The sequence below is a fragment of the Protomyctophum parallelum genome (genome assembly GCF_964188405.1).
Source record: "Protomyctophum parallelum genome assembly, chromosome: 4".
In the NCBI taxonomy this organism is placed as follows: domain Eukaryota; kingdom Metazoa; phylum Chordata; class Actinopteri; order Myctophiformes; family Myctophidae; genus Protomyctophum; species Protomyctophum parallelum.
This window is the reverse complement of record NC_139700.1, coordinates 34,830,038-34,854,026: the sequence shown is the minus strand read 5'-3', so window position 1 is coordinate 34,854,026 and position 23,989 is coordinate 34,830,038. Positions and strand designations below refer to the sequence as shown.

General features: G+C 45.6%; 1 protein-coding gene across 6 annotated transcripts in view; it reads right to left on the bottom strand.

Annotated features, from left to right (window-relative positions):
- Positions 1–23,989, bottom strand: part of LOC310856914 (uncharacterized protein) — a 94,944-nt gene that overhangs the window by 27,450 nt on the left and 43,505 nt on the right. For 2 of the 6 annotated variants that reach the window (XM_083762452.1, XM_083762448.1), the window contains exons 9-29: positions 23,572–23,770; positions 20,697–20,808; positions 20,279–20,401; positions 18,541–18,583; positions 18,181–18,301; positions 15,777–15,942; positions 9,721–9,788; positions 9,191–9,245; positions 7,965–8,148; positions 7,712–7,784; positions 7,448–7,481; positions 6,557–6,703; positions 6,094–6,203; positions 5,645–5,788; positions 5,037–5,162; positions 3,538–3,655; positions 2,909–3,029; positions 2,264–2,394; positions 1,494–1,570; positions 1,123–1,189; positions 522–633 (exon numbers count right to left, since the gene is read on the bottom strand). In XM_083762452.1, coding sequence (XP_083618578.1) covers positions 522–633; positions 1,123–1,189; positions 1,494–1,570; positions 2,264–2,394; positions 2,909–3,029; positions 3,538–3,655; positions 5,037–5,162; positions 5,645–5,788; positions 6,094–6,203; positions 6,557–6,703; positions 7,448–7,481; positions 7,712–7,784; positions 7,965–8,148; positions 9,191–9,245; positions 9,721–9,788; positions 15,777–15,942; positions 18,181–18,301; positions 18,541–18,583; positions 20,279–20,401; positions 20,697–20,808; positions 23,572–23,770 — 2,331 coding nt within the window. Of the gene's footprint in view, positions 1–521; positions 634–1,122; positions 1,190–1,493; positions 1,571–2,263; positions 2,395–2,908; positions 3,030–3,537; positions 3,656–5,036; positions 5,163–5,644; positions 5,789–6,093; positions 6,204–6,556; positions 6,704–7,447; positions 7,482–7,601; positions 7,636–7,677; positions 7,785–7,964; positions 8,149–9,190; positions 9,246–9,720; positions 9,789–15,776; positions 15,943–18,180; positions 18,302–18,540; positions 18,584–20,278; positions 20,402–20,696; positions 20,809–23,571; positions 23,771–23,989 lie in introns of all 6 variants that reach the window. The other 4 variants (XM_083762450.1, XM_083762451.1, XM_083762449.1 and 1 more) reach the window with 4 other exon arrangements.

Sequence of the window (23,989 nt, the reverse complement as noted above, 5' to 3'; positions counted from 1 at the left end):
CTACAGTCCTGTCATTGGTTACAGTATTTACTGAACATTTGTTGAATATTAGCTACAGTAGCATCATTATCCTGGAGTTCATTAATAAAGTTCTGAAAAGCCATTTACAAGCCAAACTTTGCAAGTACATAAAGAATAAGGAATAAAGTCACCAAAGTTTAAAGGTTGAGTTCATTGTGGTCTACCGCTTCAGGTCCATTCAATGAATTAACCAATTAAGACCTGGGGCTGATGCTAAACATGTCTTGTAAAAACAGTTTTATGAAAGACGTATGTTGCTTATATCAGTGGTGATCAAACATTTTCATGTCAAAGACACCGCAAATTGTATGGGCCACAGACTCAATAATACATTTCAGGCTTTTGTGTAACACTGTAAGTATAATCAAGTAGGGCGTTAATTAACGGAGAAAACCCCTGCACAAAAGGTTAAAATATGGAGATTATAGGTATTCTACCTGACATCGGTAGTGTGTACGTGTGTGTGTACGTGTGGATGCGTGCGTGCGTGCGTGTCTTACATGCAGTGCATGGCATCCTGTATAATGGTCATCCATGTGTTGCGTTCATCCTTGCTGCTTGCCAACACCTCCACCATCTCTGGTGTGGTCCCAGCTGTGATGAGGAACAGACCTGGTGATAGGAACACATTATTATTCTCCATTAGCATCAAATATTATATTGTCCATACATAAACACTGACTGTGTGTTGCTGTCGCATGGAAAGCTTGTATGTCCAAAATCCTTACTTTTCAGGAAAAGTGAAAGAGAACCCTTGTTCCAATGGATCCAATGTACTTATTATTTAGTCACAAGCTCTTTCACTGGTTCAATATTTATAAAACCCACACACTTTCAGTTACAAAAGTTCCGATCTATAAGTTCACAATGCATTCGCAATGCAACGTGATGTGAACTTGTAGGTTATTTTTGCATGGCACCGTGACTGTTGTATGATGAATCAATTAGGGCATTTATTTTACAAAAAGAATAAAAAATAAAAGGATTAAAGAATAAATAATAATAATAAGTGTAAGTGTAATTGAGCATTTTAAATATTTGAGTGGCAAGTAAGTACATTCAAGATGGATAGAAAGATAGATAAAATATGATTTAACAGACCTCGTTCCTCATTAGCCACCTCTCTGACAATAAGCTTCTGTAACGAGATGACTGTGGACCGCTGGTCCTGAGACACACAGACAGACAGACAGACAGACAGACAGAGAACATGGAGTGAGAACAAAGCATCATAGCGCCTTACAGCACCTTCAACCTCTTCAAAGTGTGTTATGACCACTATTTTTTAATACTATTGCTATTTATATTTTGTATTTTTCTTGGTTAATGTTTGTTGATGCTACAATGTTGAGGAAGCAAATTAAAAAGCCATTATTTGTTGTAGACATAGTGAGCTTGTAGACCGGCCACTATAAGGCCATGTGTGGGTGTACATAGTGAGCTTGTAGATGTGTAAATTGTGCATAACCTACCAGGGAGGCAAAGATGTACTTCTGGTCTTTCTCCTGGAGAAACACCAACACGTCAGACAGCAGCATGGCATGGACGTCTGGAGGACATGGAGACACACACGTCAAGTCACATGGTTGCATACTAGGGATGGAACCATACATGTAGGTGTATCTACGTCTCCATTTTGAATTCCAACAAACGTGTTACAGTTCTATATCAATTCTTTAATCTGTTATGATCAGGGGTCATTGCCATGTTGGCTTGTGGTGGACATTTTTGTCAAAATTAAAATTTTCCACAGACATACAAAAAGAGCGGGTCAATAATATTACCAGAAACACATAAAGAGATAGCCCTGAATGACCATAACAGGTCTGTAACTCTGAGTGTACACAATACACATGGAACCATAAGGCTACATTAGGTTTCATTTGTATTGTGCTGTACAGAGTTAAGGGGGTCCTTGCAAATAAAACCTTTGTGAACCACTAGTACTAGTGAACTCATAATGTGCCATAGAGTCAAAGTAAATCAGTGTCATAGTATATTCTACACTGTGATATGATACATGAACACAGGCACACAGGACAGCACAGGATAAGTATAAAGGTCCTTACACACTGGCTAGCATGACAAACAATGTGAAAGTGGCATCACAGATATTTCACATCAAACTATTCATTTGGCGAAGGCTCATTCATACAGGTTTATGCTTATATCCAGATCGATCGTACTCGTGACAACAGCACTTGAACAACGTGAATTGAACGTCAACAGAACGGTGTGTGACCTTTGAGGCGTCCGGTAGAGTTCTTCAGCTGCAGAGCGCCGTCGTGCATCAGTCTCCTCCCTCGTATGAGGTCCTCCTTGGCAAACATCTGACCGCTCTTCATGCACATGATGGACTTACTGTCTGTACGACTGAGACATTTACACCATGGTTATATACATGCTGGACTTACTGTGAGACGTGTCAACACCATAACTGATACAAAGGATTATGGATTGACCTTATTTTAAATATACTTGGGGAAAGATCTTCAAGGTTACAATATGCAGCATTTTGGCACTACACCCTTGTAGGCTTGTACCACAAAAAGTATGGCTTAAGTGGTTTATCAGGCCGATTTAGCAGATTATAAAAGAAAACCAATTACAGATTTACTGTGTTGTATAATTTTATACATTTATATATACAAAAATATATAAATGTTTTAATAATGTTTATTGGATTTTCCACAAAAGCATTCAATATCAAAAGTTGGTACTGTGCAGATACATAATAGTTTTCTCCAGTGCAATCCATGAAAAATACAAAACATTGTAATACACAGATTGAATTAACACCCAAAAACCTCACCTCATGCATACAGGTAAGAAAACCAATAATTACTTATTGATTATTGATTTTCTGTGCCACGTTGACGTGTTTTACCTGTAGACCTCCCGCAGCCGTCGTTTCTTCTCTTGCTCGTTGACCTTGCTGTCCACTGTGGCGATGATCTCCTTGACGAAGCGCAGGGCGTCTGAAATACTGCTGTAGTCTTCATCTGTATCTGGAGGGAGGACAAGACTCCTTGTGTTCATACTGTGGTCACATTCATCTGGATGTTAGGGCTGCAACCTTAAATCAACCTAAACGGTTCAACCACTCCAAAGTATGACTGATAATGATGCATCTTTTTTTTAAGATTAGTTTTAGTTTTTGCTTTTCTGCCTTTATTGATAGTTTCAAGTGAAGATAGACAGGAAAGAGGGAGAAGGGGAGATACATGCAGCAAAGGTCGTCATGAACGGGACTCGAACACACAACCCGCTGTCAGGCCAGAGACTATATGTGGCATGCACCTGGACCACTAGGCCAGTGGGCGCCCCATAATGATGCATATTTTAAAGCTGGAAGGTTCATATTGACAGGTCCATACAAAGCATCTTTATTTGAAGACAAAAAGTTACATTGAATATCTTTGCTGAAAAGTTAGTCAATGAAAAAAAGAATCTCTAATCAAAGAGATGAGTGAGTAGCTACGTATGAGTGAACACTAAACACAGAAGGCAGGCTACCTTTAGTGTGCTGGAGGATCCTCTGGATGAGAACAGGGTACTTGGTGATTCTCTGAGTGACCAGCAGGATGCACTCTGGGATACTGAGCCTGCGCACGATACTGCTGCTCATGATCCTCTGCAAATCAAACACACACCTGGTTACTTACGGTACTGTATGTGACAGTGTCATCTACATTCTGATATGGATGTATTGTCACCGCATTCCTGTTTATGGCAGTAGGTCAAGGGAGTGTACCTACATCGACTGTCTTTAACTTCTCACTTGTGTTTGGGATTTCTGTATGTAGTGTATCAGAGTCCTCTGTTCAAAAGGGGTATGGGGACGTATGTATTATGTATGTAATTTTGATGAGGCCTATAGTGAGCCATTGTTAGACAGATTTCAGGACTTCGACAGTAACACAGCGGGGAGCTTGGGATCAAACCGGAAAACCTTTCCGATTCCCCAAGCTTGTATGTCAGCTATTTCTGCAATTTTATTATTACATTATATCAGAAATTTATTTGTATATTTAAGTCATATCTGCCCTTTCATTTTGATTCCTATCAAAATTACAATGTTCACGGCCCAAACTATGACGAGCGTCCCTACCTTGATGATAACTGTGAGGAGCGAGCGTCCATACCTTGATGATAACTGTGAGGAGCAAGCGTCCCTACCTTGATGATAACTGTGAGGAGCGAGTGTCCCTACCTTGATGATAACCTTGAGGAGCGAGTGTCCCTACCTTGATGAGCGAGTGTCCCTACCTTGATGATAACCTTGAGGAGCGAGTGTCCCTACCTTGATGATAACTGTGAGGAGCGAGTGTCCCTACCTTGATGATAACTGTGAGGAGCGAGTGTCCCTACCTTGATGATAACTGTGAGGAGCGAGTGTCCCTACCTTGATGATAACTGTGAGGAGCGAGTGTCCCTACCTTGATGATAACTGTGAGGAGCGAGTGTCCCTACCTTGATGATAACTGTGAGGAGCGAGTGTCCCTACCTTGATGATAACCTTGAGGAGCGAGCGTCCCTACCTTGATGATAACTGTGAGGAGCGAGTGTCCCTACCTTGATGATAACCTTGAGGAGCGAGCGTCCCTACCTTGATGATAACTGTGAGGAGCGAGTGTCCCTACCTTGATGATAACTGTGAGGAGCGAGTGTCCCTACCTTGATGATAACTGTGAGGAGCGAGTGTCCCTACCTTGATGATAACTGAGGAGCGAGTGTCCCTACCTTGATGATAACTGTGAGGAGCGAGCGTCCCTACCTTGATGATAACTGTGAGGAGCGAGTGTCCCTACCTTGATGATAACTGTGAGGAGCGAGCGTCCCTACCTTGATGATAACTGTGAGGAGCGAGCGTCCCTACCTTGATGATAACTGTGAGGAGCGAGTGTCCCTACCTTGATGATAACTGTGAGGAGCGAGCGTCCCTACCTTGATGATAACTGTGAGGAGCGAGTGTCCCTACCTTGATGAAAGCTGTGAGGAGCAAGCGTCCCTACCTTGATGAAAGCCTGGAAGCGCTTGTCTTTGGCCAGGAGCTCCTTGTAGAGGTTGACCGCTTCGTTGTGACGGCTGCAGAACTTCCCGTAGACCTTCTTCATGCGCTCGGCGCTGCAGCCTGAGAACTGAAGAGCAACGCCCGCAATGATGCTTCTCCTATTACACCAGTGCTATAACTACTCAAGTAAGTTGAGTACAATTAAGTACAATGTTGAGTTTTTTTTCTTTTTTACTTTATTCAGTACATTTTCAATACTTTTAAATCTACCCTACTACATCTCAGAAGAAAACATAAACATTGTCCTTTTACTCCACAATTATACGAAAAGTTACTAGATTTTGATTATTACAAAAACACACTTCAACCGTGTATATATATATGTGTGTGCGTGTGTGTGTGTGTGTCTACTGTCACAGTATGATTGGAAAACTAATCAAATTCAAAAAGGTGCACTCGGTTTCTCCCCTCTTCCCCCCCCCGAGATGCCATTTCGTGTCCTATCCAAACAAGAACTCACGCGGGAGGTGAAATCGAAGAAAAAGAGTACTCCATTTTCAATCTGATAGGTTCGTACTGTGTAACATATATATGTGTGTTTTTATAGACCTGGTTGACGAGGACGTCTCCGATGCCGTGGATGAGGAAGCTGCTGTCGCCTCGCCCCTCGGCCTGCGACGCTCGCTTCCGCTCCAGCAGCAGCGTGAGGAACTGTGTGTGCACGTCTGACAGCTCCTCTAGCATGGGGAACACCTAGGACAACACAAAGGCTTAGAGAAACACGTCTGACAGCTCCTCTAGCATGGGGAACACCTAGGACAACACAAAGGCTTAGAGAAACACGTCTACAGCTCCTCTAGCATGGGGAACACCTAAGGCATAGAGAAATACATGTATATGTTGGCTTTATTGCGACGGTAGGTCACATTTATTATGAAAACCTGCATGAGTGAGGAGGAGAGTGCATACGTGTGTGTGTGTGTGTGTGTGTGTGTGTGTGTGTGTATGTGTGTGTGCACGCGCGCGCGCGCGTGTGTGTGTGTGTGTCTAGGAGTTACCTTGTCCAGAGTGTGAGAGTCCAGCTGTAGCTCTTTCTGAATGCCTTTGTAGTAAACGTCAGCCATTATCCTCAACGTCCTCACATGATGGAACTCTGTCTGGTATAGCTCTGTTAATGACAACATAACAGTTACAATATGAAGTCTGTCTGGTACAGCTCTGTACATGACAACATACCAGTTACAATAGTTCAAGTTCTGACACAGTTATTGACCTCGCCGAGCCCTAGCGTGCCTATTCTCGGGCGAAATGGGCCGATCTACAAGCTATCAACAATGCGTCACGTTGCGACATGTGAGCTTTGTAGAATGCCAAAGAAACACGGTGTAGAGGCAAAGAATAGCGGGGCCAAGTACAGTCAATGTAGTATTATGGTTGCTGTTGCTTCTCTCAAGGCCACGGCCCCTAGAGGCTGGGAAGAGAATGGCTGTGGCTTTGAAGATAAATAAATGTGTGTTTTACCATAAATGACATCTTGTCTCTTGACTTCATCTTTCTTGTGAAGTTTCAGGAACTTCTTGTCCACTGTGGCGCTCCAAGAATCTGCCTCCAGATCTTTAAGTTCACACTCAAACTCTCCCATGAGCTGGTTGTCCATCATCTCTGTACCTGAAGACCCACACACGTGCACACACACACACACACACACACACACACACACAACAATCAAACTCTTTATATCAACCTTGTGCTTATGTGTACAGTGTGTGTGTGTGTGTGTGTGTGTGTGTGTGTGTGTGTGTGTGTGTGTGTGTGTGCTCGCGCGTGGGTGGGTGCGTGTGTGCGTGCGTGTGTGTGTGCGTGCGTGCCGGATCCTACCTTCATCGGTAAGTGACTCGGTAGAGGCATTGACCTACCTTCATCGGTGAGTGACTCGGTAGAGGCATTGACCTTACCTTCATCGGTAAGTGACTCAGTAGAGGCATTGACCTACCTTCATCGGTAAGTGACTCGGTAGAGGCATTGACCTACCTTCATCGGTAAGTGACTCGGTAGAGGCATTGACCTACCTTCATCGGTAAGTGACTCGGTAGAGGCATTGACCTACCTTCATCGGTAAGTGACTCGGTAGAGGCATTGACCTACCTTCATCGGTAAGTGACTCGGTAGAGGCATTGACCTACCTTCATCGGTAAGTGACTCGGTAGAGGCATTGACCTACCTTCATCGGTAAGTGACTCGGTAGAGACATTGACCTTACCTTCATCGGTAAGTGACTCGGTAGAGGCATTGACCTACCTTCATCGGTAAGTGACTCGGTAGAGGCATTGACCTACCTTCATCGGTGAGTGACTCGGTAGAGGCATTGACCTACCTTCATCGGTAAGTGACTCGGTAGAGGCATTGACCTACCTTCATCGGTAAGTGACTCGGTAGAGGCATTGACCTTACCTTCATCGGTAAGTGACTCGGTAGAGGCATTGACCTACCTTCATCGGTAAGTGACTCGGTAGAGGCATTGACCTACCTTCATCGGTGAGTGACTCGGTAGAGGCATTGACCTTACCTTCATCGGTAAGTGACTCGGTAGAGGCATTGACCTACCTTCATCGGTAAGTGACTCGGTAGAGGCATTGACCTACCTTCATCGGTGAGTGACTCGGTAGAGGCATTGACCTTGCTTCCCTTATGAAGTGAGTCAGTGGATTGAGAGAGAAACTTCAGGCCTTTCAGAGGGACCTCATCTAGCCTGGACGAGATAGGAGGAGAACAAAGTTGTTAGAAAACATCAGACATTTCCCGGAAACATCAACTAACTTAACGTTAGATAAACTAATTTAGCTGCGGACCCCCCCCCCCCCTGGGGGGAACCCCCTCCTTAAGGACCCCTGACCCCCCCCACTGTTCTATAGTGTATAGTGTTTCTCACCCTGCTATGTTGCTGGTGGAGATGCTCTTGGACAGGTTGCTGTGCGTGTTGAAGGACAGGATGCCGGGGGGGTTCCTCCGTGGGAACACCACAGAGGACAGCTGTTCGTCTGGGCTGGGAAGCGCCGACGACCAGCGCTCACGACTCGACGATGTGGAGGACGTGGAGGATGCTGACGATGTAGCTGTTAATATGAACACAAACAGCTGTTATGGCCGCGGCCTTTTCGTATAAAGGCCCATTATTTATTCTGCATTTGAGCCACAGACCACCATTAGATGAGATTTTAGCCGTGCAGACCCAAAACTAAAGAATATGTCCACATTTCCATGCTGTATTGATGTTGGTAATTCCGGCGAGCCGCCCCACGTCCGAAACGGTTGAGAAATGACAGAGTTACCATGTGGGGGTCCCTGTACTGTACTGTACTGTACTGTACTTTAGTGTACTGGCACACCCAAAATCATCATCATATGTGCGTGTGTGTTTGTGTGTTAGGTTGCGCACAGGTGGTGAAAAACAACCATGCTGTTTTCGTGCTCAGACCATAGACTGTAAAAAATATGGACAAAGCGTTCCCCGGGTCTAACATGAACGTAAAATGAAGCCTGTAATGATATGCTAATTCCTGATGTAAGTCGCCATCTTTTGGTACCAGCTGGCCATTGGCTGGCTCCGTTTTGTACCAGCTGGTCATTGGCTGCCCAGACAACGAGGCGGGACTTCCCCCCTTCTTCTCCGTTGGTTTTTATTTTGACTCGAGTGGGAGGAGAAGACTCTTGAGTGGGAGGGGAATCCCGATCATAGACTGTAACGGTAGCCACGCCCCTCAGAACATACGCGACTTTATGGTCATTTTTTTAATTAATGGGACCATAATTTTCCAAAAAGAATATTATGACATTAGAAATGAGACTTTAAACTAGTGACTGGAAGAAGAAAGTATTCATGACCATGTTTATTAAGGTAATACAGTCTAGGTGAAGTTGGGCCAAAATACATGGGCCTCTATGGAGCTATGGGGCTTTTTGGGTCCAGTCCAGCGCCACAACAGGCCATTATATGAACTACCGATTTCAAATGAGGCTTCACGAAATATCTGGCTGACTGCCCCCCTGGCTCAGACACACCCAGCCACCCACACACATAGCTCCGTAAGGGAGTGGTTGCACCACTCAAAAAATAAAAGTTGTGATTTAAGGTGTTGTGTGTGCTTGTGGTCTTACATTTGCTCCTCATGTTAACAGCTGACCCCGGAACAGCTTCTGGCACCATTGACTGCTGCAAAACATGAATGAAGAGAGATTAGAGACAGTATTTTAGACAGTATTCTACAAGCTCTTGTCCATACAGTAGCGTTAGGACGACGTCTTCTTAATGTTATTATGGTACACGAAAAGAAAAAAATATGTTTTAGTTACTCCACTGCGCCTTCTACAGATCTTCCCGTCCCATTGACCAGAATGCGTCCACTAGGGAAAGGAGGCTTGTCGACTACATTGGTGTGTAGCAAATGTGTTCTTTTTATTATTGCAGCAGTCTTAATCCTCTCTACAGTGAACAAAATGTGCTCTTGCTCGCCTCATTACTCTAGATGCACACTGAGGAGTGACTGTAATAATGATCCTTTCAAAGAGCCAAGCAATGAACCATTTAATCAAAACAATGCAAGCTCAATGATGTCACCAGAGAAATCTGACAGGAACGGCATGGTTTATTGCGTGTGTGTGTGTGTGTGTGTGTGTGCCACACCTACCTTCATTCTGCTCTTTGCACACGCAGACAGGCTTTCTCTGCAGCTCTTATGCACATGAGCACCACAGTCTGCAAACAAACAACACATGCAGCAGGTCAACATGTTGAAGAAACACATTCTCATTTTAAGCATGGTTATTTTGATGTGTCATGCATGTACTGTATGCATGAGAGCGTGTTCATGCTACAGTAATGCAGGGAGGAAGAAGGGGGAAAGAAGAAAGAAAGAAGACATGGCCGATGATGCCGATAATGACAAAGAACTTGAATAGCTGGGAAAGTCGCGGCCCATTAATCAGACTGTATGGGGTCTGTTCGCCGTTCACAGGAAAGCATTGGCTATTGACGTTAAAACAGTCTCCAGAATGGAACTAAACCTGTCTCCCCGTTATGCCAGCGTTAAAAATGGCAAAAGGTGAACTAACATAGTATACTTTTAAGTTCTTATGTATCGTGTCACAATGAAGGGCTAGGTTTGAGGAATCACTGATCTACACCAACCACTGTCAGTGCTGGGACGTACATGTGTGAATCGTCCCCAGGGACGATTCACACATTTACTGGCACAAAAAACGAGAGAAGCTGGAGCAATATCCTTGTGTGAGTCAAACGCCTTTTACCAGCAAAATGGCTGAACAGTACTTCAACAATTGCACTAATGGTGCTACCTGGATAAAATGTTAATAAGAATCCCTTTTTTTGCCTAGGAATCTTTCAGAATAAAGGCACAGAGTGCTCAGCAGATGGGCATATTTTACTCTGAAAAGCCCCACCTTCCATTTCCCCCCAAAACTGAGAAGTATAATGTTACATTACTACCTTGCGTTATGTTGTCTGATCTCTCTTTATTAAGATATTTTTTTGCGGCTTACGCCTTTTATTGATTTTTGAAGGGACAGACAGTAGGCTGACAGGAAACGGGAGAGAGATGGGTGGATGACATGCAGTAAAGGCCGTGTCGGGCTCGGGAGTCGAACCCGCGGCACACTGCGACTGGATTACCAGTCAGGTGCCCAGACCGTTACGCCACGGCCTGGGCCGTCTGATCTCTCTTTAGAAGCGTTAATATTACAAATGAGATGCTTTGTTAAGTCAGAAATAAAGACGATAATTGCCGTTCAGATCAAAACCATGGATTCAGAGAAAATAGACAGATTTGTCGGGCCGTAAATGAGGAGGTGAACGGCTGCGCAAAACATGTCAGAGAGCGCTGCACAGGGCGTTGGTATTATATAATTAAAAATGACCGTAATACGTCCCCACAAAACCTGTTAAACATGCTGTCTTTGCGACTGTGTTTGTGTCTGTGTGTTTCTTGGAAAACAATTATTCTGCGCTACTGCTGAAGAACAACACTACTTTGTTATGGATAAATTATTGCAATATTGTTGCTGCGTGTTATCTTAGTAAACCTTAACAGTTATACAGTATGAAGTGACGTGTGGCTTATTGCTTTATTTACCAACAGCAGAACGCACGCACGCACGCACGCACGCGCACACACACAGGTTAAAGTTAAAAGATTTTTGAAAAAAATACAAATGAAAAACGTAACTGGAACATCTGTGAGACGAATAAATATGCCAAACATGTGGTGCTAAGGTGCTTCAGACCGGTCTCGTTTGTTTTGTGTGCGTGTGTGTGTGTGTGTGTGTGTGTGTGTGTGTGTGTGTGTGTGTGTGTGTGACTGTGACTGTGTGTGTGTGTGTGTGTGTGTGTGTGTGTGTGTGTGTGTGTGTGTGTGTGTGTGTATGTATTTACTATTTGCATGCATGCTTGTGCTTTACTTTAATTCCCCTTTTCCGTGAGAACAGGCGAGGTGAAACAAAGGCTCTTTTCAAAGAACTCTCACGTTATAGGAGAATATGTCAGCTCTGTCAAAATAGCAGCTGGTAACGGCTTCTGATGGCAGACAAGGCTGGCTGCTTCTTACAAAGCAGTCTTGGAGGACCACTTTGTTAAAATACTGACACCAGCTGGGTACTCTCTGTCCGATGTTTCTTGTTATCCATTTCCCTGCATGCCTGTTTATTGTCTCTGTCGGGTGGTAACCTCACATGTCCAAAACTGCATAGTTTTGAGGATTAAAATCCCAAAACAGCAAAAGTAGCAGATCTACAACTTGATACATTTTTGACACTGTTAGGACGTCAAGTAGGATGTTCATTTATGAAGAAACACAAATAGTTAAAATATGGAGATAAGAGATTATTCTGCCCAACATCAACGTTGTATTTGTGCAGCGTGAACACTCTTGATATTAGGTCTGGGTGATATAATAAATCAATTGCCTCAATTATGATTAATGAACGATTATGATTTTTTTTGTTTTCTGAAGACACTTGTAGATTTGCTAGTTTGACCATTTTTAACGCAAATATTGTACATTGAAGTACAATACAGGCTTAAATGGTTATTAATCAGACTAATCGATTTAGTCGATTATTAAAAATCATACAGTAGCCTACTGTATGTAAGTATGGAAGAATTTGCCCTACTCTTTGTCCATAACAGAGAAGCCGTCTTAAACACAGACCACTGTGAACTTCTTTCTGGTCAGCTGAGGCTCTCATCGCCCACTGTCGTGAAAAGCCCACTCCATCTTCACACACACAAACCAGCCGGTTGTCTGAGTGAGGACAGACTAGAACAATACACACTGGGATTCTCAGTATCTCCCTTCTGTCTGTCTGTCTGTCTGTCTGTGTGTGTGTGTGTGTGTGTGTGTGCACCATGTACAGTATATCTCACTGTGTATCAAACAGGAAGTTTGTCTCTACAGCAACAGTGCTCATGCAGCTGTGTCATGGACAGTTACACACACACACACACACACACACACACACACACACACACACACACACACACACACACACACACACACACACACACACACACACACACACACACACACACACACACACACACACACACACACACACACACACACACACACACACACACACACAGTACAGGGTGATGCAACAGGTTGTAAGACTAAGGGAGTGGATGAATGGGCAGACAGCCACTCCTGCTCCTCTCACCAAGTGGACAAAGTGAAAACAAACATGAAATCTGTGCTCCATACAGTACAGTCCTCCTCACTGTTAACCTAACCACATCAACAACAAACATTATGCCAAAAAAGCCAATCTACAAGCTGACCGACACGTCGTGAGCTTTAAGCTTGGTTGTTTTCAGCAAAATACATGGTTTTGGCAAACAAGGTTTCCACCCGACAATGACAATATACTGTACCTGTAGGGTGTAGAAATAGATCAATCACTGGGGGGGAGGTCGCGTGTACTGGCCATATACGGAGCGTATCTTGAGTGTACAGGGTGTGATGAGGTCAGATCAAGATATGGAATGTCACAATAGGTCAGCTCCATATATGGAGATCTAAGGCCGGCAGCGGGGGCAGTATCTTGAGTGTACATCGAGGGTTTGATGAGGGCCCAGGTATAGGGCTGGGCCTTAATTCCTTTTATTAATCTCCGTGCTGAGTGATGGGCATTACTATTTGATAGGACAGAGAACTCCGTTTATGCCGCTCTGTGTGTTAACTAGGGAATCGTGCATTTCCTGTCAGTGTATCCCTCAAAATCCCCATACATGGGGACAGCGCCCATATATGGTGCCCAGGACTCGTGACATCACGTGACATCATCAGGGATGGAGATGAGCTTTGAGCTTGTCGTTACTTTTTAATTTACGGAAGGACATTTTTTGAAACATGGAGATAAGAGGTTTCTGCCAGACGGCAGTGAAAATATAAACCAAATATGTATACAGTATGTCGTGAAGAACTGACATTATGTGAAGTTATTCTAGGTTTGTGGTTCAGTCACTTCCACTCTACTCACACAACTTTCCCAGGATTACCATAGCTTGGACGGACAGACACATGTGTTAGTCAGTCATGGACACATCATGGATTACTGTACATGTGGTGTACAAAAATGGAATGGCAGGCCCAGGCCGTAGCGTAACGGTCTGGGCACCGGACTGGTGATCCAGTCGCGGTGTGCCGCGGGTTCGACTCCCGAACCCGACACGGCCTTTACCGCATGTCATCCCCCCATCTCTCTCCCGTTTCCTGTCAGCCTACTATCTGTCCCTTAAAAAATCAATAAAAGGCGTAAGCCGCAAAAAAAATATCTTAAAAAAAAAAAAAAAATGGAATGGCAACTCTGACAGGTCAGAAAGGGCCCGCCCTAGTGGCCACAGCCAGTGGTGGAAAGTAACCAAAAGTACATTTACTCAAGTTCTTGAGGTACATTACTTGAGAATGTCCATTTTTCAATCCTTTATACTGTACTTCTACTCCACTACATATTTTATATGAAATATCCAAGACTATTAAGATTTTATGGAAGATGCTTCTGAACATATTGCTAGTTTGACCATTTCAAATGATCTGATCTTAAAATAATAAACGAAAATCTACAATCTTTCAATGTGGCACACACATATTGACAGCTGAAATCAGTCGTGGAGACTAATGGACTTTGATCCATGTCTACCACTGGTCAGAAGAAAAGATGATTTGTGGAGGGATGGACGATGAACAGTGTGATGACCAATTAAATACCGTAATAAAGTCGTTGGGTAAACTACATGCTAAAAACAAGTAAGACAACATCTCACTCAATTCTCACTGTAGCAGGACGTCTCTACAAAACCAAAATTAGTACCTTCTTACACCAGAGACCAAAGTCAAAGACTTGTAGCGTGAGAACGGCTGGTGTATCCCATGTGTTGATATTCAAATTAATACGTTGTAAACAACCCAGCGTGGATTCGCTGGGTTGCTAACTGACAGGAATAGAAACACTGTAGAACTGGGTCACAGGTCAAATCTGTGACCACTCTTCATTTCGTCGACTATGACAGAAAATGTTTGTCGACTGACGAAAACTAAATAAAAACTAAGAAATGATGACAAAAACTATGACTAAATATGCGATGACAATTTCATCAACAAATAAAAACTAGACAAATGTTAGTGACGGCCTGATAGAGAAGAGATCCAGTAGAACTAAGACTAAGAGTCATTTTATGCTTGGCTGCCCGTATGTGTCACGCTCCGAAAATAGCCGATCTACAAGCTCACAACAAGCCGACTATTTTCGGACACAGCTAAGTATAAATCAGGCATTATGACACACGATCAAGGCGTGACAAAATATTTTTTTGTCGACTATATCAACTGTAGATTTTGTCGACTAAAACTAGACAAAAAAACTATCAGATTACTAAAACTAAATCAAAATTTGACATCAAAAGTAACACTGAGACGAGAAGCCTTGAAATGTTTGTCCTGTAACTGTGAACTGGCGGGAGACAGACATTGTGGGCAACTAGAAACGTCTGTCTCGTTGTTACTGTGTTTTGCTCTTTCTCAAGGCTGCATTTCAACCAGAAGAACCACACACTTAACTGGAAGTGAGATCAGTGAATAATAAAGAAACCGAATCGCGCAGCAATGATGCCTTCATGTTGGAGTAGGAGGAGGAGGAGGAGGAGGAGGAGGACAGAGGTCTGTATTTAAAAAGAAAAAAAAAGACAAGAGGAAAAGGAAAATGCATAAGAGGAAGTGAGGCCTATAAGAGGAAGTGGAAGCGCAGGACAAGAGCGGTCACAGACCCGTCCCACAGTTGGAGAGGACAGGCTTCTTGGGCACGGACGGACACACACTCCATGGAAGGGGAATGAGGATAAAGTGGAGGTGTGGAATAGGGCTGCAGCTGTCCATGGGTTACTTTTTTTGTGTGTATATCAATGAATCAAGGCAAAACCTCAACAACGTAATACTTTGTTGTGCAAGTGTTGCACAAAACAGAAGTGTTTTGCACCGTGATACGTTTTTGGGAGCTTTTGATCTGCTACTGATTATCGATTATTTTTCATTATTAATTAAAACGATGAGTTCAATTCACGGTTGCAACCCTAGTGTGGAACGAGGTGATGTGTGGAGCCAGAATGGTAGGTTGGGAGGGTCATAGGGAGGAGAGAGAGAGAGGAAGTAGTAGAGAAAGAACGTGTGTAACTTACTGTTGCAGAAGAAGGCTTCCTTGGCGTTGAGAGGCTTGGCACACTGCAGACAGGAAGTGGACAGAGGCGAAGGAGAGATGGGACTGAACACGTGTCCGTTCACCGACTTCTTCTCTCTCTCCTTAACCTCTCGCTCTTTCTCTCCCCTCTTCTCCTTGTCTTTCTCCTGGAAGCACAACAAAGGGACGTACATTAAGTAAGTAGCTTGAACCACATGTACGCGCAGCGTACAAGACTCCTTGTGAGCGTGTAGATCCGCTGTCTATACTTGGCTGAGCCAAAGTATAGATACCTGAGGGACTCTGGTAAAACAGGTAGCGTTTTTACGTGTGTTTATTTCTAACTCCCCTTTCTCCCCAATTTAGTCATTATGCCAATTAATTCTGGGATGTTTAGACTAGAGCCTTTGTCCTACTCCTCTCGCCCAACACTCTCCACTGACATGTACTGTACCGCTCCAGCCACAAGTAGTACCGGTACATGCAGTGACAATTATCACCGTCCCTCCCCCCGAACATGGACCAGTTGTGTTGAGTCTGAATTTTTTTAATGCATTGACATGATATTGTCCAATTTCCATCAACACAAAATATTCCCCAAAAATGCCTCTTTTCCAATTCCTGCAAGTTAAGATAACTGATTCATTGTGTCCATTGTAGAAGTGAAAAGTGTAACCTCTGTCTACAGAAAGATAACTCTGAGTCCATGTGGTTTGGCCTGTACAGCATTCTCCTGTTCAGGAAAGAAGTTAGGTTTTAGTTTACATTTAACCGACGCTCTTTGGACGCAGACGTTAGAAATGATATAATGGTTTTATTACTCATTTTAAATCGATTCCTGGTGCAATAAGGATTGGCAAAACGACACTGTTTGTGAATGTTTTCGACATCCAGGCCATGACTTACAGTATCCTATGACCTGAGTCTTAAAATGCTCATTAAATGGAAGAACATTCCCAGAGAAATGTATATATTAAGTTCCAAGTATAAACCACAACATTTTCTGAATACACCTGTCACATTGTTTTACTGTCCGGAGTTGTAGTCTCTGACAAAACGAAGGCTTAGAAATGCCGTTATAGGTCCAATTGGTTCCATTTGTACACTCAAGAGTTACAGACCTGCAAGGATCAATGTGGAACCCCCTCAAGGACCCCACTTTGAGAACCACACCAGTACAGCATTCTGTGCCACTATACTTTTAATTTAATTTAACTTTATTTATCCAGGTAGGTAACTACAGTATGAGAACAAGTTCCTTGGATGTGGAGGAACACAACAGAAAAAAACTTATTTTACTCTCAAGGCTAAATTAACACGTTCCACAATGTCTCACAGATGTAAAAGTTAATTTCACGTTGATTTCTGCTGCATTATGACCACTCTGAGCAGGATTACATTCCTTGCAGCCAATATTTAGAAATTCACTGACAAAGATGCATCTCCAGCCTCAATTACACTTAGTTGCATGCCAGTGTCACTGACCGAAAATTAGCCAATGGACAATCTTGTAGATCGACTATTTTGTCAAGTGCAAATCAGTATAAATCAGGCCTTACAATTGGGTGGACGACTAAGTTCCTACCCTCAGTGTCTTGGACAGGCAAGTGTATTTACTAAGTATTCAAGAAAACAGCAAAGAAAGTTAAGTTTGTGTTTTTTTTGTATCGTTAATGGCAGCCAGTAGCACCCACAGCGAAGTAGGCCAAGTGTTTGCAGCACCTGGAGAATCAAACATGAGTTCAGCAGTTAAACCCTATAATATAACTTCACTAGTGGCCTGGGGTTCCTCAGGGGTGTATAGTTGGTCCCCTCCTTTATTCCCCCTACGCAAAGGCTCATTGTGCAAGATAGCCAATCTATAGACGTGTGATGCATTTTGAATGTGAGAGGTACAATTCATAACATAATCATTGCTTGCATGTGTGTGCGTGTGTGTGTGTGCCAGAACAGCATCACAAAGTGCTTCCTACCTCATGCACTCCCCTCAGTTTGATGGAGCGACTGAACCTCTTATACAGCCTCCCTGACATGACCTTGTCTGTCTGTGGTCATAACAGTCTGTCTGTGCTCCTCACCTTCTGGTATTTCTCTCTCTCTCTCTGCGTCTATCTGCTGTATCTAATGTGTTGCTGTATGTCTGTCTGTCTTCCACTGTGTGCATTCTGAGAACTGCTGCAATTGTATACCACAAAATCAGGAAGTGAGCTTGTTCACATCTGCAGGGGCTGGAACTATTTCAGCAGAGCAAAACAACACACGCACGCACGCACGCACGCAGGCACGCGCACACACACACACTTCATCTCTGGTATTATGTATTAGGTCATCAGTGATTGGTAGAAGTCTGTTTTTGCCATTTTTAACCTTAACTGGCCGAAGCGGGAAACAGCTGATAACCTCACCTTGTTCTTCTTGCTCATCTTGCTGCGGAGGTAGCTGAACGTCCTGCTCACTTTGGTTCCTCCTACTCCAACTCTTACATCGCTGTCACTCCTCAGCGGGCCTGGCTCCTCTTCTGAGATACTAGAATGAACACAGAATGAACAGCTTAAAGTTCCTTCTCTAGACTAGGCAGCAGTGAGCAACACTGAACATGAGGGAGAGAGAGAGAGAGCAAAATAAATTATGTGACAAGCTGTGATTAGCTGTAAACATCGCTACATTTTCCACATCACTCGTCACACTAGTTTTAGCAAAATGGTCTTAATTGGACATGAATTTGGTCATCTACAGGTCCAGGAGGAAAAATGTATCATCCTTACCTGTATTCTAGAGAGCCAGTCGTACTGGAGAAGGATCCTGCTCCTACAGGAAGGAGACAGATGCGTGTGTCAGATGATGATCAGGAGGAGCACCATGACATGACATAGAAAAACCCGCTTTAGCAACACAGTTAGCAGCTAGGACGAGACTAGGGACAACGTTGGACTGAGCAGCACTAATACACACTACTGTACGTCCATTCAGGTTTCTCAAACAAAGATTTTTTGAGTCAATCGCTCCTCTCTGAGAGTCACATTCTCTGGATGTCTGAATGTTCCCAGTTCTCTGGAGTCAAACGTGAAAGGGGCATTTTATAACTCACTGATGGTCAAAGGAAGATGGAGGTATGGATGAAAAGAAAGACTTGGAGAAGGATAAAGACGTTTCCAGATGGCTGGACAGACAAACAGCTCAAATCCTGGTCGGTGACTGCCAAAGTAGGGGATGTTGGTTCAACTTAACCCTCTTGTAAAATCACTGTCCGTTCTATACTGTAGTTAAGCTTGCTTCAGAGGGTTGGAGAGTATTTTCTATAATAAGTGCGTGTGTGTGTGTGTGTGTGTGTGTGTGTGTGTGTGTGTGTGTGTGTGTGTGTGTGTGTGTGTGTGTGTGTGTGTGTGTGTGTGCACGTGCGTGCGTGCGTGTACTTCACTTTAAAGTGACCGTCCAGAGCGGCTTACAAACAAGTTGCAAACATAAAACGCACAATTACTGTGTTCTGATAGATTAGAGATGAGGGACATGGGTTGGCAGGTGTTACCAAATGATTAGAGACAGTGCTGCTTCAGACAAAGAAGTCAAATGGATAGAACGGACATTGCTAATGCATGAATCACACTGGTACATCCCAGCCCAGATGACAAAGGCCAGCTGCATTGGTCACATCATGACCTGTTTAGACGGTCTCTGGAGAAAACGGCAAAATGGCATTTTCTGAGGTTGAAACCGCAATACAGTGAAACCCCCTTCCAGAGTGGAAGTCTTAAACACTCCCGTCTCCATGTAAACATGCAATAAAGCCATACGGGGGAAAAGCATAGAAACGACAAAACGTGTATCGATGCCATGTGCGTTCCTCCACTTTGCTCGTACAGTTCCCGCTCTTGCCCCCCATCCACTTGCGGCCCCGATAGTACCGTCTTAATGTGTGTGTCGGGGACATGAGTGTGTGTGGGGGATGTGAGTGAGTGTGTGTGTGTGGGAGGAGGGGGGGGGGGCAAGAACGGGAACTGTATGAGCAAAAAGAGGGACATGTACTGGTCTATCTGACAACACGTCTCACCGCCACCTAGCCACCTGGCATGGCACACATCGTTTTCAATCACTGTTGCTCGTCTCCGTGCAGAACGCTAACGCTTTTCTGTTCTGATAGTTAGCACGTAACGTGGCCTGAGAAAGCTGAGTGTCAACCTGATAAAAAAAGCAACATTTAGCCAAACATTCCAGCAGCAGTTCTGTCGAACATTCACAACATTCTGAGTCTCATGCACGGTCACATTTATGAAATTACTGTGATTTCATAAATGGCAGCTTAAACACTCAAGCAGACATTTTCAGTGTCCTTAAATAGCAGTTCTATCCATTCTAATTCTATGGCTTCAGCAGAAGGCGGCCACATTTCAGTAAGCACTGTTTTTTTTGTGTGGAGAGGCACATTGTGGGGGGGCACCACATTGACACAGGAAGCAAAGGAGGACGACAGCCACACTAAGGCATTCTGGGACACGTAGTACTTACTACCGCCCAACTCTTCCTCATCACTGGAGGAAGAGCCAATAGAAAAGAAGCTTCTAGATTTGAGAAGAGGCGAGAAACTGAGGGCGAAGCTGATTCGTCGCTTTGATCGATGCCGTCCCATCGCTGGAGGGCAACAGGAGGAGACAGCAGGCGTACAGACAGGAAGAAACTCACTTTTATTATGGTTCAAAACAACGTCAGACATGTTGTGGGGGAGGGGAAAGAATGATGGAGAAAGGCACCATCTGATGAAGGTAAATGGAATGATCATAATGTTTTGGCGAAGGAGATATGGACCATTTTAGGCTGTAAACAATAAAGAACTTGATATGCGTTGCATGTGAATTAAAAACGAATTTTAACATTTTCCAAAATAATTTGGAACCACCGCACTGATAGGAAGTAGGCGACAGAATACCTTCTATGTCCCGTTGGCTGATGGTAACCATGGAGATGGACTTGGTGAGGGGTTGGTGATGGGCCACGGCAGGACAGCTGCTCGTCAGGGAGAGGACCCGATGATGACACTTCTAAAACACAGACCATCAACACATCAACTACTGACTACACCATCAGGCAAACAACACAATACACTCGCCCAACGCATTCTCGCTACCAAGTCGTATCATCATGGCCTGTCACAACTATTTGTGACTAGGGTTGGGACTCGTCAGGATTTTTAAGGTTCCGGTTCCTTACCGGGTACCTCTTAACGAGAACGGTTCTCTTAATGGTTCCTATATATTTTTTTGATTATAATTATTATTTATATTTACATTAATTCTACCTATATTATAATAAAGTGATTCCCTGGCGTGTTTACTAGACTATAGCAAAAGATTATTATACAACACCATCAGTAGAAATTGTACAGTACTTGCTATTATTTCAACTTGGGCGAGTCCAATTGGTCACGTATTTTGTCTTTGCTAGGCATTAATTAATATATGAATGAATGTGTAGGTACTTGTAGGCCGTTGTCTCTGGCTGTTGTTGCTGTACACAGGCTGCTATGCAGCAGCGCTGCCCTGTCCACCACAGGCTGCTACGCAGCAGCGCTGCCCTGTCCACCATAGGCTGCTAAGCAGCAGCGCTGCCCTGTCCACCACAGGCTGCTACGCAGCAGCGCTGCCCTGTCCACCACAGGCTGCTATGCAGCAGCGCTGCCCTGTCCACCACAGGCTGCTACGCAGCAGCGCTGCCCTGTCCACCACAGGCTGCTATGCAGCAGCGCTGCCCTGTCCACCACAGGCTGCTACGCAGCAGCGCTGCCCTGTCCACCACAGGCTGCTATGCAGCAGCGCTGCCCTGTCCACCACAGGCTGCTATGCAGCAGCGCTGCCCTGTCCACCACAGGCTGCTATGCAGCAGCGCTGCCCTGTCCACCACAGGCTGCTATGCAGCAGCGCTGCCCTGTCCACCACAGGCTGCTACACAGCAGCGCTGCCCTGTCCACCACAGGCTGCTATGCAGCAGCGCTGCCCTGTCCACCACAGGCTGCTATGCAGCAGCGCTGCCCTGTCCACCACAGGCTGCTACGCAGCAGCGCTGCCCTGTCCACCACAGGCTGCTACGTACGCAGCAGCGCTGCCCTGTCCACCACAGGCTGCTATGTACGCAGCAGCGCTGCCCTGTCCACCACAGGCTGCTACGCAGCAGCGCTGCCCTGTCCACCACAGGCTGCTACGCAGCAGTGCTGCCCTGTCCACCACAGGCTGCTACGCAGCAGCGCTGCCCTGTCCACCACAGGTTGCTATGCAGCAGCGCTGCCCTGTCCACCACAGGCTGCTACGCAGCAGCGCTGCCCTGTCCACCACAGGCTGCTACGCAGCAGCGCTGCCCTGTCCACCACAGGCTGCTACGCAGCAGCGCTGCCCTGTCCACCACAGGCTGCTACGTACGCAGCAGCGCTGCCCTGTCCACCACAGGCTGCTACGCAGCAGCGCTGCCCTGTCCACCACAGGCTGCTACGCAGCAGCGCTGCCCTGTCCACCACAGGCTGCTACGCAGCAGCGCTGCCCTGTCCACCACAGGCTGCTACGCAGCAGCGCTGCCCTGTCCACCACAGGCAGCTATGCAGCAGCGCTGCCCTGTCCACCACAGGCTGCTACGCAGCAGCGCTGCCCTGTCCACCACAGGCTGCTAAGCAGCAGCGCTGCCCTGTCCACCACAGGCTGCTATGCAGCAGCGCTGCCCTGTCCACCACAGGCTGCTATGCAGCAGCGCTGCCCTGTCCACCACAGGCAGCTATGCAGCAGCGCTGCCCTGTCCACCACAGGCTGCTACGCAGCAGCGCTGCCCTGTCCACCACAGGCTGCTATGCAGCAGCGCTGCCCTGTCCACCACAGGCTGCTATGCAGCAGCGCTGCCCTGTCCACCACAGGCTGCTACGCAGCAGCGCTGCCCTGTCCACCACAGGCTGCTACGCAGCAGCGCTGCCCTGTCCACCACAGGCTGCTATGCAGCAGCGCTGCCCTGTCCACCACAGGCTGCTATGCAGCAGCGCTGCCCTGTCCACCACAGGCTGCTATGCAGCAGCGCTGCCCTGTCCACCACAGGCTGCTATGCAGCAGCGCTGCCCTGTCCACCACAGGCTGCTATGCAGCAGCGCTGCCCTGTCCACCACAGGCTGCTACGCAGCAGCGCTGCCCTGTCCACCACAGGCTGCTATGCAGCAGCGGTGGTACAGATTTTCGGAAACTTCTACACTATACACTGACTAGATAAGATTAATCTTGTGTTTCTGTGGAGAGGTTTCCTGAAAGTCAACGTGCTCTACCACCTTTGCAAATAATTGCACCCACTGGTAAAGTCCGACCACACAAGTTCTGAGGCCTTTTGTCTGTTTGACATGCTGCTGTGTTTTCGCTACTACACTCCATCTCGCTCGAAAGTCGCTAGCATTCTGATCCTAGATCAGTGGGCGACGGACGTATCCACCCCACTCACACTGAGTAGGTGGCGTGACGTCACCACAGTCACTTGCATGCATGCACACAGACTCAACTGAGCCAAATGAAGACTGATGAGAACTGTTTGCAGAACACTTAATGCAAATATGATGGTTCTTCAATCTCGGAACTGTGTCTGAAACAGAACCTGTCCCGGGTCTCAACCCTATTTGTGGGGTTCCTGCCGGTCAGCAGCGATATTTAAAAATATAATGTTTTCAATAAGCATCAGTATGTGACGAGTTGGGACTGAAAATGCGTTACAAACACAAATACACGCACGTACACACACACACACGGACGCAAGCACGCACGCGCACACACACTGCCCTCGGCACTGACCTGACTGTCGATGGCACCTGCGTCTCCCTCCTGCTCCTCCTCGGTGAGGGACACCAGGGAGCCTCCTCCTCTCTCCTGGCTGTCCAGCCGTCCCCCGCGCCCCCCCACCATCATGGAACCGTCCTCACAGACACCCCCCAGGCCAGGGCACGACGTCTGGCCCGCTCCCCTCTCCCCCTCCAGACCCTCCAGGCTGTAGCTGCAACACAACGGACACAGCGACATAGTCATTCAAACCGATAAAAGCATCTGTGTGTCATTTTAGATAGATCGATATACAAGAGGCTACAAGAGGTATATACAAGAGGTTATCAATACACATCCAGGCTTAGAGAGCATTGGCGTAACATCCTCTATCTATACTTTTTTGTTATTAACTTAACTGCCTGAATCTTGACATGTACAAATAGAGTCCGTT